The sequence below is a fragment of the Galeopterus variegatus genome, unplaced genomic scaffold (genome assembly GCF_000696425.1).
Source record: "Galeopterus variegatus unplaced genomic scaffold, G_variegatus-3.0.2 Scaffold7061, whole genome shotgun sequence".
NCBI classification, from domain to species: Eukaryota; Metazoa; Chordata; class Mammalia; order Dermoptera; family Cynocephalidae; genus Galeopterus; species Galeopterus variegatus.
Window position 1 is genome coordinate 139755 of NW_007733172.1, and position 15423 is coordinate 155177.

A 15423-nucleotide genomic window follows, 5' to 3' on the forward strand; every position below is an offset into this window, starting at 1 on the left:
GGGAGCGCTGCTGCGCTTCCCAAGCGGCGCACTATCCAGTGCGCCACCGGGCCGGCCCCTAGGGAACCACTTTTTTTCTCTTAGAATCCACGTATGATTGGTACCATATGTTATTTGTCTTTTTGTGCCTCCTTCACTTAACATGATAGTTTCCAGTTCCAACCATGTTGCTGCAAATGATAGGATATCGGCATTTTTTTAATAGCGGAATAGTATTCTATTGTGCATATATATACACCACAGTTTCTAATCCATTCATCTGTTGATGGACATTTAGGTTGATTTTATCTCTGGGCTACTGTGCTGCGGTGAACGTGGGAGTGAAGGTGACTTTTTGACATGTTGATTTCATTACCTTTGGGTATATACCCAGTGGTAAGAGGGCTGGGTTGTAGGGAAGATCTATTTTTAGTTCTCTGAGGAAACTCCATACCGTTTTCCACAATGGCTGCACCAATTGACACTCCCACCAGCCATGTAAGACAGTTCCTTACTTTCTGCATCCTCACCAACACTGGTTATTTTTTGTCTTGTTGATACGAGTCATTTTAAACAGAGTGAGATGATATCTCATTGTGGTTTCAATTTGCATTGCCCTAATGACTGTAGCTTGTTTTATATCTGTGTCTATATTTGTATCTCCATGCATCTATATTTCTATATATACATGTATATGTGTATGCATTTACACATCTGTATACACAATATATACACATATACACTGTATATTACACATGCATGGTATGCCTGTGTTGATACGAGTCATTTTAAACAGAGTGAGATGATATCTCATTGTGGTTTCAATTTGCATTGTCCTGATGACTGTAGCTTGTTTTATATCTGTGTCTATATTTGTATCTCCATGCATCTATATTTCTATATATACATGTATATGTGTGTGCATTTACACATCTGTATACACAATATATACACATATACACTGTATATTACACATGCATGGTATGCCTGGGTGTGACTGTGTGTGTGTGTGTGTACATGTCCACTATAATGGACTGGAGAGTTAGTGTACTTGAATTAGTATATGTTTCAGAATATGATTCACAAATTTATTTCTCTTTTTTCCATCTCCCATTAATATAACAGAATTGACCACCACAGCGAAATCCAGTGCTCGGACTCCGAGTGGCCCCTCGCCTGCTCGCACCACTGCATTCTCACTCGCAAGCATCTCTGAAAGAGAAAATGTCTCCTCAGAGACCACAGCTCCTCCTAGTCCAGGCAATACTTCAACCCACGTATCTCTGTCCTCTTTGGATAATGCCAGTGCTCTTAAAACAACAGGTTGGCACAGAAATGCTGTTAATTGAAATGATTTTAAGGCAAACTTATCTCTCTTTTAATTCTAAATTTATCAGAACAGTTTTTCTTTAACTGAGTCATGTGTGCAGTTTCTAAGTATGTGATTTTATTCAAGTGCATAAAGTGTAGAAAATATGAAGTGTTTATGAAATACTGTTGACCTAAGTAATGCATGTATGTTGTTAGGGTGAGGAAAGGAGAGAGAGAAAAGACCCATGAAGTCAAGTCAGGAGGAGAGCATTTCTCCAGCATCCTCTGATCTCCACTTTCTGCTCACTAGGTCACTTTCTGCACCCAGTTCCTGCTCACTAAGGTCTCCCTCAGTCCTGGACAGGTCATCACCCCCATTTTTAGGGCTTGTACCCTAGAGTAGAATCTTCCCACTTCTTTGTTCCATTCCAGGTTCTCATTATCAGGAAAGTATTGAAGAGAGACCATTGAATTTTGAAAATCCCTACTGAGGATTGATAACAGTTTTGTCATTTGGGTTTCTTCCAGGGATATTTGCATTATTAAACGTTTTTTAATTAATCAAGCTTGTAAGTCCTAATGGGGCAATTTAAGGTAATATCGCCATGATCATAGCAAAATATCAGATTGATGTGGGAGGTATTTTTACCAGGGAAAACCACTGAAGCTCCTTAGAACACATGTATCAATGCTTGGCTCATTCCATGTCTAGTGGTAGGTCTGCCAGTGTATTCAGTACATAAATTGACTATCGTGAGGTTCGTTCATGCTTTTTATAAAATAATGTGCTATGTTGCCATTTTCTTAGATTTATAGAAGGGTATATAAATCAAAAGTTCATGGAAAGATTTGGATTATCTTTCAGTTCCATTTTTCCATGAACTATTTGAAGTGCCCTCTTAGACATACTCTGATTAAAGAGACTAAGCTACTTGAACTGTTGAATAGTGCCTTTTGTCTTAGATAGAAAAGCAAGCATGTATAATGTTATCACAAAAATGCTGTTTAGGGTACATTGGAGTGTTTTGGGTACCATACTGATAATGTTTATTGGCTATAGTAAAGTAAGCAATTAAATAAAGGGTCAATGTCTTCTTTTAGCAATTACAGAACTGTGTATTTAATCTTTTCTCCATTTTTCTAGCTACCATAGCACAGCAGTGGCTAGGACCTATCCAAGCAGTGTAAACATTTAAACTCATTGCCTGAAGTTTTTACAAAAGGAATGTAAGGATAGAGGTGTTGATGGCAAAGTAAAACATTTCACACCAAGCTTTTTTATGGCTTGAGTAATGTCACAGTTTTCCATTTTACAGTTTTCACATTTCACTTCACATACACAAACACACACATGCAACATTCCTACCATTTTATCCCCACATTTTTTTCACCCCAAAATGTTAAAGCCATACATTTACAGATAAAGCAAAGTGTGAGAAAAAAAGGTTTAAAATGGGATAGATTAGAAATAAGGATAAATAATTTTTAAAATACTGACTTGCTCTGGTGCAATAATGCTAACAGTGAAATTAACTTGGAAAGTTTTTTATGCTTTCAAGTAAAAGAGCACAAGAGGACATTACCTTTTCTAGAAAATTGTCTTGCTATCAGTGATATTTCAATTTTTAACTGGGATAAAGCCTGTATGTATTATTTATGTTTAAGATTGATTTATAATTTGGATTGCAGAGTTTTCTTGCTTAGAGGTGCTTAGAGAAAAAAATCCTTAATCAGTTCTAAAAATGTAATATACACCATTCTAAACTGTTCTTTTTTGAAAGTGATTACAATAGTATCCACATATATATAACATTAAATTTAATTCTGTAATATTTTTATAAAAATAGTTATGCTTGTTGTAAAACATTATCAATAAAGTATATATCGTTGATATATACTTTACATACATACACAATGAAAACACCATCTCCCCAAATCCTGCTTCTTAAAGATACAATTTGAACAGTTATTGTATCTCCTCCATACTCTGGGTATATAATTCTGTGAGTGTGTATATGTATGTGTGTGTGTAAGCACACACACGTGACCGTTTCTACACCTTTTCTAACACTAAATAAATGTTATCAATCTTTTAACACTCTGTTGGTGTGATGGTTAAAAATATTTCACGTTGACTTATGTTTATTCAATTTTTCGTGATGATAACCTTTTCATGTACTTTTTAGCCATTGTATATATTAGATAAGGGTCTATCGCATCTTTTGCCCATTTTTCTATTTCTTCTTTTCTTTGCGATTTGCAAGAGACACTAGTATATTGGAGAATTCCTTTCTTATTCTGCCTGCAAAGGAATGTCCCAACTTTTAGTTATAGAGTTGATGGAGAACTCAAAAAGCTCATAGTGATTTGGAAGTCTGAATAGCAACCCAGAGACAGGAGCCCTCTTTGGCTGCGTCTGGCCAGGAGAGCCTCCCAGGGATATGTAAATGGAGAGGAATTCAGGTGCCACCTTCCTGCCAAGTGAACTTAAATCCTGGCAGATGCAATTTAATAGATTGGGTCACTTCTCAGTTTGGTAACTATAATAGCAAGTTGCACCTTATAACCTCTTAGTATTTAACATTTCCATGTGCAGTGGGGGGACACTGATGTAATGATCTCGCTTTTTTACCTTAGGTGATCCAACAGCGCAGACGCCTTACTTTTCCACGCATGCAGACTCGCAGGCGTCCTCTGACAGAGCTGACACGCAGACACTCAGCAGCCAAGCTGCTCTTACTGCACTCACGCTTACTCCCGGCAGGAGTGACACATCAGGTTTGCGGGTCCTTTAGACTTGTGCAAATGTGAAGAGTACATGACAACTGCCTGTATTTAAGAGTGGTCTGAGGAAATCCAACCATGGTTCAACACGTAGCACTTGCTGGTTGATAGTTTGGGATTTCATAGTTACCCTTATCCTAAGTTACCTTACCCCTTTCACGTCCTAAGGGATATGAAACCACATAACAATGGAGATGAAATAACAAGGATGAGAATTGTGAGGCTACAGGAAAAGCCTGCTTAGGAAGGAAGTTATTCAGTATATTCAGTGTATTGGGCAATTGTCATTTTACAGTGAAAAAGTCTTTTTGCTAGTAACAGAGAATAATATGCATGAATCTTTACTTAAAGAGCTCCTACCAACAAACAAAACAACAAAAGTAGGTTACTGCTATTATAAATAAAGGGTAAAGAGAAATTGTCACTTAAAGAATGAGATGTTCATATTTTCTATTCAAACACAAAGATTCTTTCAGCTTAGCATCTCGGTATTTATAACAACAATACAAAATATTCCTCCCTAGTCTTTCCAAAATCAGTGCCTAAATCATTTCATGGTGCCTTTTATTATGCATGAAATAAGTATGTCCTTTCTGAGGTCACAAATCCACATAGTTACATATATAAATTTAGCAACTTGAGTGCTTGAAGGTTAAAGATATAATTGGGGGGCTATCGGGCTGGTAGTAAAGTGATTAGTCAAACACATCAAATAGAATAACTGTGATTTTGAAGTACTAAAACTGATTCCTTGGCAAAAAAATTGTTACAGGCAATCTGCACACTTTAACCAAGTAGCAGAAGAGCTGTCCTCACTTCCTGTCTCATTCCACCTATTCCAGCTACCATTGGAGCCACACTAAGGGGATTTAGAGTTTTCAGTAAATGCACAGATTCAGAAGTTAGGGAGGAGAAGAAGCTGTAAAATAACTAAAGAGGGCTGATCCCTGGGGGCTGGTCGTCACACAAGCCAGTCTGTTCTGCCCTGATCAAGGAATTCTTCATCTCACAGTGGCTAATTCCACTAATTAAAAGTCTATTAGGATTAATCAACCGAATTAAAATTGTAAATGCTACTTTTAAGCCATCACTGAGATTACCTGCATAACAAGGGAAAAGGACTTTTTATATGAAGAAGAAATATAGGGAATTTGGGGAGAGTGAGAGCGGGCACCTCAGCACAGCGTGGGGACAAGGGCAGCTCGGGAGGGCAGCAGATCAAGCTACTGAGAGAAGGGTAGAAAAGAAGGTGGAAGAAGGTTAAAGACAAATCTGGCTGCTTTTAAAGGTTTGCAGAGGGCCAATTCTATGTCTAAATGAATTTTTTAGAGGATAAATACATAAACCTTCCTACTCTTCCACTTGTTCTGTTGGAATCCTCTGAAGATTGAGCACTGATGTTTTATCTTATTCACTCTATTCTATGGTTTAGTTACATTTGGGGGTTTAGTAGTGGCTTGTGAAGACTGAGCTGAGAACCCCAACTAAATTTTTTAAAAGATGCATTTCCAATTCTAATGGAATGTATGCGTGAAATTATGGACTGCACCCTGTTTGTAATTGGAAGATGCCTGCATGCTCACGTCAGAGCCATTTTCAGAAGGTGCATGCACGTATCACTGCTGAAACACAGAATCTTCCTGCAAATGTGTGGCTAATCTCATCTCTTTGAACTGATGACCCCGAGGATCTTGACAGTGAAATAACCAAACAAGGTCTTGAATAGGGACCAGCTCATCTTTCTTTTGTTTTTTTCCATGGCAACTAGGATAGTGCTAGTCATCAAGTAGGCACCCAATGAATATACATTGATTGCCTGTCTGTAGTTCTGAGTGTGATGTCTGGGGAAAGAGGTAACATGCATTAGGTGCTTTGAAGCCTGACAATGAAAAGTCCTAACTGAGTACAATGTGCAGTTTTTTCAGCTACAACACTAGATTCTATACCAATTAGTTCATAGGTGATTGGAAAATACAGGAATGGTGTCAGTAAAATGTGAAGTTTGTTGGTTCCAAACCAATTTGATTTTTCCTGGCAAGGGGGAGCCCTACATAGTGAAGGTAGAATTGTAACCTTCAGCTAGAAAGAAAAACCTCTGAGCTCAGCTGCTGCACAGGCAGGAACTCATTCAGCTCATTTAAAGAAACTTAAAATCAAGCACTTGCACCCAGAGATCCCTCTCCAGAGAGGTGCAGCCACGCAGGGTGCTCAGCATGTGCCAGGTTGCACTTCCTCCTGTGCCAAATTTAACCCAGTCTTTTACAAAACTCAGAGCTACACTTCCATCTGCATGGCCTCTGCACCACCAAGACAGCACCCCTATCTACAGCTTTGATGCATTTTTAATATCACCTAAGGCAGCTCTCAGCCAGGAGGTGTGGCTTCCTGGGGCTGTCCAACCTATTTCCTGAGATCCCCACTATTTTTAAATGTGTGCTCTGATCACAAAGCTGCATAGATTTCCAGTAACCTGTTCCTAAACTTCTCTTTCCCATACCTGGTGTTTTAGTACACTTGTCTAGAATGCATAGATTGTGGTATAGCAGAAGTGCTTGATTATTTGTTGTTCTGCCTTAGCTTTAGTAATCATGTTTATGTTGGGTATCTGGTCACTGCCCTTGCATGGCAGGAGCAAGTGACAGTGCTGATGGCCTTTCTGATTGCAGGTGTCCCAGGAGACAGGAGTACAGCCAGCACCTTTGCTGCAGACACAGCTTTCCCATCAGTAGTCACCCTCAGTCCTGCACACAACAGCTCTGCTGGCTTACCTGCACTCACCTCCAACATCACCACCAAAGATGACTCCTCAGGTTGGACTCTGATGCTCCAGGTGTTTTAGGCTGTGGATAATGATACATAAACTTAAAACTTGAACACAGCTCTTTTATTTCACTCCAAATATTACTTGCAGGTTTCCTGTCTTACAAATTTTCAAAAATCGATACTAAATTAGGCAAAAGAAACATACCAGCAACCTTTTTCTGGGTATATTTTATTGTGTTATTATTACAAAAGTTCATGGCAAAGAAGAACAGATAATAGCCTTTAATGTCATATAGCCCTGGGATCAAATCCAGATTCTCAAGTTTCTAGCTGATTTTAGGACAAGTTATAAATACTTTCTGAATATCATCTTCCCTTCTGTAAAAACAGATATAATAGCACTCATTTTGTAGGACTGATATGATGACAATATGTAAAAAGTCTGGTATTCAATGAATATTAAGAAAAAAGTAACTGTAACCCTTATTAGTATCCAAAATAAGGAGAGTTTTAAATGAGGGGAAAAGGAATTGTTTGAGGAAGATTGCACATGAGGTGAGAATTATACCATGAAATGAATAGTTTTCCCTCGATTTATACAATGTTTAGTTTAAATTACTTAAAGTATTAGCTATCTTAAAGGGCCATTGGTAGATAAATCTTTGATTCACTTTATTATTTTAAAAACAAGCAAGTGGTAATTCAAATGAGGACTCCTAGAGAAAAGATTTGGCCAGGAAACTATCTTGGCTAGAGATTTTTCTCTTGCTTGTCTATATGGCAACTTCATTAACTTTTATTCTCCTGCTCATTTCTTCACAGATTCCAACGACACCATGCTATCCACTCCACGTCCTGAAGCTGTTGTCCATACATCCATAACAACCACAATGACATCAGCCACAACAGTCACAACAACAGGTGACGACCTTACCCTCAGTCATGCAGCCCCCCCACCACCACGTGCCTGGGGACATGTTTGTCCATACATCCATAACAACCACAATGACATCAGCCACAACAGTCACAACAACAGGTGACAACCTTACCCTCAGTCATGCAGCCCCCCCACCACCACGTGCCTGGGGACATGTTCATAGAAGGGTCCTCCATCTGCTCTACCTTGGGCTGCTTTCTTTGAGAAGTTCCATTAAGAATTCTAATCCTGAAAGCCGTGGAAGAGTAGTGAGGCTTTTACCTATTCAGCAGTGCAATAGCCAATGAGATCGGCATATGTTACTGTAATAAGCCCTCAGATGCTGTGTCCACATCTGTTTTTCTATTTCTTACTCGTATTTTAAAACACAGGCTAAGACACCTTCTCTGAAAATCCTCTGCGACCTCTCCACTCTGAGTAGATATCTCTCTTCACTCCCACATTATTTTGTGCATAATCTTATTTTAGGCATTTGCGCACCTCCTGCAATTCACATCTGTGTCTGTCTCCACGCTATATGTTTCTAAAGGGTGACGTGTGTGACTTGCCTTTGTCTGGGTAGTGTTTGGGACACTGTCTTAAACATACTGCATGCATAATAATCTTTGTTGAATAAAAATGAGTGAATAGATCAATATTTGTTGAAAATATATTTTTTCTAGTCAACAGAAATTGTTGATACCGAGGAAGGGTGCTTAGGAGGGTATATTATCAATAATAATTTTACATAAGTAAAGAAATACGTGAGAACCTGTGGTTTGAGTAATTATTTTTCTACTTATTTGAAGAAACAGATTATTAATAACTACATTTTAGAAAACAAGTGAAATTATAAAGCAAGCAAGAAGAAATTTGTAAGATGCATCATTTTCTTACGCATCAATTTGACAAGTATTGAACTCCTACTAATGACAGATACTATGCATAGACCTGGATTTATGGTGATTACAGAAATAGACTGGTCTTTGTTCTCATGGAATTGATAGTCCAGTTAGGAAGACGGACATTTATTCAATAACCATCCAAATATAAACTTAGAAGCTGGGGTCATTGATAGGACAGTAAAGGTGATTATGAAAGAATTATATGGAAGCCCCTGATATGTTCTTCTGTTTTTCATGTTCCTGGGGATATTTTGTTAGTAATTTTTTTATTTTGGAAAATATATGACAAGGCATTTGCATTTAATGTAATTTTATTCATTCTGAAAAAAGAGATGATCCTCACTGCTTTATTTTCTTTCAGAGGAAAAATATCAAAGTATCTCTGTGAACTACTCATATAACAGGACAAATAATACTTACAGCGCAAAGGTGGATGCTTATGAAGGAAAGAAATGTGAACCTGAAAATTGTATGAGCCAAACGTTTCATGGCCTAGGAGAATGTGAACTTGTTGAAGTTAAAATATATAATAGTTCATGTGCTTCATCTAAGATGGTAGAATTAGCTGTACCACCAGGTAAATATCAATTTATTTCTATTGATATATTTACAAAACAGTATAATTTCATATGTGGTGTGTTCTAGCAGTTAAGGGAACCAGTCCGGTGAGAGAAGAGGGTTGAGGGAAATAAAGTCAGAAGTATATGAGTGGGTGAATTTCCTGTTTTCCTAACCCAGGAAAATTTGTGACATAATATAAGCCTCCTGCTTACACTCCTTAGTTACTTCTCCTATTTCTTTTACAGAGAGGTTCATGGAGATTCGATGTAACTTATTCTTTGAGGCGATTATACATAAGCTTTCTCATTTTTCTCTTCTTCTTAATTCAAATCATTAAATATGTATGTACACATTTATCCTTTTAGATACAATTTTGTCTGGAGTATACTGGGAAAAAATAGAAAGTTAAGGATTTAATGTTTATAAAATAATCAAAATACTTTCACAAAAAGGGTGAGTTATAGTCTTGCTAAGATGATCAAGCTGTTTTACCAACTAAGCTACGGCTGAGAAAAGAAATGGAACAAAGGTGTCGAACAGACACCATGGAAGCATTTCTTAACAAAATGCATTTTGGAAAAGGGATTCAGGGGCTGTGTAATTTATTAAATATCTCACATCATTTAATTATTCAAGATTATTCATTGATTTATTACCACTTAAATATGTCAGAATTTGATGTTTTGATTATCCTTTTAGATACAATTTTGTCTGGAGTATACTGGGAAAAAATAGAAAGTTAAGGATTTGATGTTTATAAAATAATCAAAATACTTTCACAAAAAGGGAGAGTTATAGTCTTGCTAAGATGATCAAGCTGTTTTACCAACTAAGCTACGGCTGAGAAAAGAAATGGAACAAAGGTGTCGAACAGACACCGTGGAAGCATTTCTTAACAAAATGCATTTTGGAAAAGGGATTCAGGGGCTGTGTAATTTATTAAATATCTCACATCATTTAATTACTCAAGATTATTCATTGATTTATTACCACTTAAATATGTCAGAATTTGATGTTTTGAAAAAAAATCCATTTAGTTTATTTATTTTTCCTAAACACTACTGAAATAAATCATTAGCTGAACACAGAAAAAAATGACAATATTTAAAAATGCATTTCCTGGAGGGAGGCGGGTGGGGGGGAAGAGGAATTGGTAAAAAGGACATAAAAATCAACTGCATTGCATATTGATAAATTAAAATAAAAAAATTTAAAAAATGCATTTCCTGAGAGGGAAACCCTCAATACTCTGTGTAATAATTGTCTAATTAAACATCAAAATGTATCAGTACCGCACTCTCCCGAGTGAGCCACCGGCCGGCCCAAACATCAAAAAGTAAATGAAAAAAATTGAAGATGTGAAAAAAAAATTGAGTATTTTTAATGTGAAAAACTGCAGTTTTTCTAGATGTTTACTTAAGTGCCATTTATAAAAGTACCATAAATTCTAAATGAAAAACTATCAAAACATATGGTGTTAAAAATGGCCCAAACATCAAAAAGTAAATGAAAAAAATTGAAGATGTGAAAAAAAAATTGAGTATTTTCAATGTGAAAAACTGCAATTTTTCTAGATGTTTACTTAAGTGCCATTTATAAAAGTACCATAAATTCTAAATGAAAAACTATCAAAACATATGGTGTTAAAAATTAATAAAATAAGTAATCAAGAAACACCAAACCTTGAAAGTTGGTAAACATTTTCAAAAGCAGTCTAAATGCTTGCCAAAGTCTATGTCATGAGTATAATTTCAGTAGCTTTAATTGAGAACATGGCACACACGATGAAATATTAATCCAGTCTATTTTTATATCTTCTTGACAGAGCCTCAAAAGTTACACTTAGTTGATTGTACAAAGGAAGAGGAAGCAAATACCACTATTTGTTTAAGATGGGAAAACAATGGAAACTTTGATTGTACTGAAAGTCAAATTTCATACAAATTTCAATGTGGTAAGAATATAATAATGATCAGATATTTTTTGTGGTAGAAAGTTACTCTAGATTTTTTAAAAAATATTTTATTTCTCTCTCTCTCTCTCTCTCTCTCTCTCTCTCTTTTCTTTTTGGTCTGTATTATGTTTGAAATCAAACAACTGTATTATCTATACCACCCCCCAAAATTCACAAAATAGATAAATGTTCTACCTGAAAAATAAATATTGAAAAAGTAATAATTAATTTACAAGAATTTTCCTGGCAATTATTTTCCACAGGCATTGTTGAAGAGATTATGAGAGAAAGTGTTAGAAGAGAACGGTGACACTCATGTTCTGTTAGAAAGGAAGGGAAAACACATATAAGATTACATGGTTCAAGAGGTTACTTTGTCATTCCTCCATCAGCAAAATTCCTACACAAGTGCAGGAAAACTTAGATAACAAGAAAGCAGAAATAGAATGGTACTTCTAAGAATGAGTTTGCATTTGAATTGAGGGGAGCAATAATTGAGAGCTTTTTTCTTTAAGTATATTTGAATTTAATAAGATAGACCCTCCCACTCTTGGTATAAGGTCATCTGCCAGGCAGTATTTGGCAATACAGACAGACAGACAGATGTGCGTGCACCCACACGCATGCACACACACATGATGGAAGGTGGTCCTGGTTGTAATCGTCATGTAATCATCAGAGCACGGATGCATGGCTGTGAGGCAAGCAGTATGCAGAAAACAAGAGCTAATGTTGACAGACTGATGGTAAAAAATGGTCCATCTAGAAAATCAGTTAAGCAAAGGTTAATTAAGGTGCACTCCATTGTTTCTGTACAGAGAATAATGAACTAATGACTGGTTTCATCAGTTAAATTAGAGATGCTCTTAAACTAAGTTGTACTTGCTAAATATTTTCAAGATCTTTGACTTAATATTTTGACTATTGCATAGATTTTCAATCTAGTAGATAGGTACAGTATTATAAATGTGAAATCAGAAAAGAAAGTTATATGTGATATATTGTATTAATATAGTCATATGCAATACTTATTTCTTTCAGATAATTCAACATTTTATGAGAAGCAAATTGAATTAAAAAACCTTGAACCCAAACATAATTATACTTGTGATTCAGAAGTATCCTATAATCATCACAAGTTTATCAGTACAAGTAAAATTGTTGAAACAGATTTTGGAAGTGAGTATATTACTTACATTTGTATGTAAAATTGCTTTCTCTTTCATATTTGTATAATTTTTTAAGAATCACAGAAAATGATGGTATAGTTTAGAAAAAGCATTTTGGAAAACATTTTATCAGTTTTTAAAGTTGAATTTAAAGATAAATTACACAGGGCACAAACTTCTGTCAAAATTCGTTTTTTTTTCAAATGATCGGCTATCATGTTGGAAACAAAACTATGAATAAGTAAAATGTTTTGTTCATTCATTTCCTATTTTATTTCTCCTTCTTGGGTGCTTCTGCACCCTGTGCCCTCTATCAGATCCTGCCTCTGACAGAAGTAAAGTGAGCCATGAAATTAATATAACTCAGTGGTAAATCTAAGTACTTAGGGAAAAATAGAAATTATTATTACTTCTTCTTGTTATTTCCAGCAGCGTGAAATTATCATTATTTCTTATTTTTATTAGCAGCAATATAGGTAATAACAAGATCATGATAACTAATAACAACTGGAAAATACAATCCTGAGAAATAATAGCATTTGGGAGGATGTAAGAGAGAAGGAAATGAAAAAGTGCTACTATTCCAGTTGTCTCGTTTAGGAGAAGTAAATAGATTCCAATTAAATTTAGAATCTGCTAGAAAAAATTGTTAATTATATGTATGACAATTTGTGAGTACTCACACCAAAAAAAGGGGAAATGGATGGTGTTGCCTGTATGCTGTAGAAGAAAATTATGGAATAAAAATTGCACATATCCCAGGAGGATAAGTGGGTGGAGGAGAGTAAAGGAAGAAGAAAAGGCAGGAGGAAGAGGAGGTGGAGCAGAAGGAGGAACAAAAGAGAAAGAGGAGAAGGAGGAAGAGAGAGAGAGAAGGAAAGAGAAAGAGAGGGAGAGAGAATACTAAGTAGAAAGCAATAGGTAAGATATACCAACACCTGCCTCTCCTGTGAACATAGGAACTAAACAGTAAATGAAATAACAGCAAAGTGGATTAAAAATGACATACCACTATTAAGATTTATCCCAGTAATACAGAAATCCTGCAGTCTTAGAAAATAGCAATTTGGCCATTTTATTTATCATTTCACTCAAGAAAGAAGGGGGATTTTTGTAAGATCACTATGAATGAAGCCACATTCTTTTTGGTTTTTTTATTGTTAATTCACAAACCACATGATTCAACGTACAATTGAATTGTACATTGAACCAGTGTACCATTCAATGGTTTTTAATATATTCAGAGTTGTGTGACTATCACCAGAATCAATTTTAGAACATTTCATAATACCAAAAAGATACCCTGTATCTGTTAGCAGTCACTTCCTATTTTCCCCTCAGCCCCCAGTCCCTAGGCAACCACTAATCTACTTTCTGTCTGGATGGATTTGCCTATTATGGACATTTCATATGCATTGGATCATACAATATGTCATCTTTGTGACTGGCTTCTTTTGCTTAGCATAACATTTCCATGGTGGGTCTATGTTATAATATATATCATTATTTTTATTCTTGAGTAATACTCCACTGTATGAATATATTTTATTTTATTTTTGTCTCTTCATCAGCTGAGTGACATTTAGGCTGTTTCCACTTTTTGGCTATTATAAATTATGCTGTTATGATCATTCATATACAAGTTTTTGTGTACACATATGTTTTTTTTTTGTCTTGGGTGTATACCTAACATTGGAATTTTGGGGTCATACTGCAACTTTATGTTTTGCCTTTTGAAGAACTATCAATCTGTTTTGCAAAGTGGATGCACCATTTTACATTCCTACCAGCGATGGATGAGTGTTCTGATTTCTCCAAATCTCCATCAACACTTGTTATTAACTGTCTTTTTTATTTTGGCCATGCTAGTTGGCATGAAGTGTTATCTCAGTGTGGTTGTGATTTGCATTTTCTAATGACTTAAGTTATTGAATATGTCTTCACGTGATTTTTTGCCATTTGTATATCTTTTATCTATTCAATTTCTTTTGTGCCCAACTGGATTGTTTTTTATAGAGTTGTAAGAATTTTTAATATATTCCACACACAAGTTTCTTGTTAGATTTATGATTTACAAATATCTTCTCCCATTCTGTGAGTTTATTCTTTTACTTTTCTGATAGTTTTTAAAGCAAATAAGTTTTTAATTTTGATGAAGTTCAATTTATCTATATTTTGCTTTCGTTGCTCTTGCTTTTGGTGTCATATATAAAAATTCATTGTCAAATCCATAGTCATGCAGATTTATTTCTATTTTCTTCTAAGGATTTTATATATTTATCTCTTAAACTTAGCTCTGTAATCCACTTTGAGTTAACATTTGTAAATGGTGCAAGGTAAGGGTCCAATTTCACTCTTGTACATGTGGGTATCCAGTTGTCGTAGCTCCGTTTACTGAAAATACTATTATTTCCCCATTGACTGGTCTTGCTGCTCTTAGAAAAAATTAGTTGGCCATAATGATCAGTTTATTTTGGGATTCTCAGTTCTACTCAATTTCACTCTTGTACATGTGGGTATCCAGTTGTCGTAGCTCCGTTTACTGAAAATACTATGATTTCCCCATTGACTGGTCTTGCTGCTCTTAGAAAAAATTAGTTGGCCATAATGATCAGTTTATTTTGGGATTCTCAGTTCTACTCCATTGATTTACATATTTATCATTATACCAGCACAATACTGTTGATTACTGTTGCTTTGTAATAAGTGTTGAAATCGGAAAGCATGAGGCCTTTAAATTTGTTCTTTTTCTTCAAGATTGTTTAGAATATCTGGGGCCCTTGAAATTCCATATGAATTTTAAGATCAACTCATTAGTTTCTACAGAGAAGACAGCTGGAATTCTTGTAGGGGTCGCATTGAATTTGTAGATCAACTTGGGGTAGCACTGCCATCTTAATCATGTTGTTTTCTCAATTTTATTTTCAAATTGTTCTTTGCTAGCATATAGACATATAACTGATTTTTCTGTATTGATCTTGCAATCTGCCACATTGCTGAACTTGTTTGTTAATTATAATATTGCAGTATTTTTGACCGAACATATTAAAGAGATTCTAAATTTCATTTAGAAGGGATAGT

At 35.6% G+C, this 15423-nt stretch overlaps 1 protein-coding gene across 1 annotated transcript in view; it reads left to right on the forward strand.

Annotated features, from left to right (window-relative positions):
- PTPRC (protein tyrosine phosphatase, receptor type, C) overlaps window positions 1-15423 on the forward strand; it is a 62318-nt gene that overhangs the window by 2685 nt on the left and 44210 nt on the right. The window contains exons 2-8 of the mRNA XM_008591587.1: window positions 1105-1302; window positions 3928-4068; window positions 6741-6884; window positions 7660-7758; window positions 9020-9235; window positions 11045-11173; window positions 12215-12352. Coding sequence (XP_008589809.1) covers window positions 1105-1302; window positions 3928-4068; window positions 6741-6884; window positions 7660-7758; window positions 9020-9235; window positions 11045-11173; window positions 12215-12352 — 1065 coding nt within the window. The remainder of the gene's footprint in view (window positions 1-1104; window positions 1303-3927; window positions 4069-6740; window positions 6885-7659; window positions 7759-9019; window positions 9236-11044; window positions 11174-12214; window positions 12353-15423) is intronic.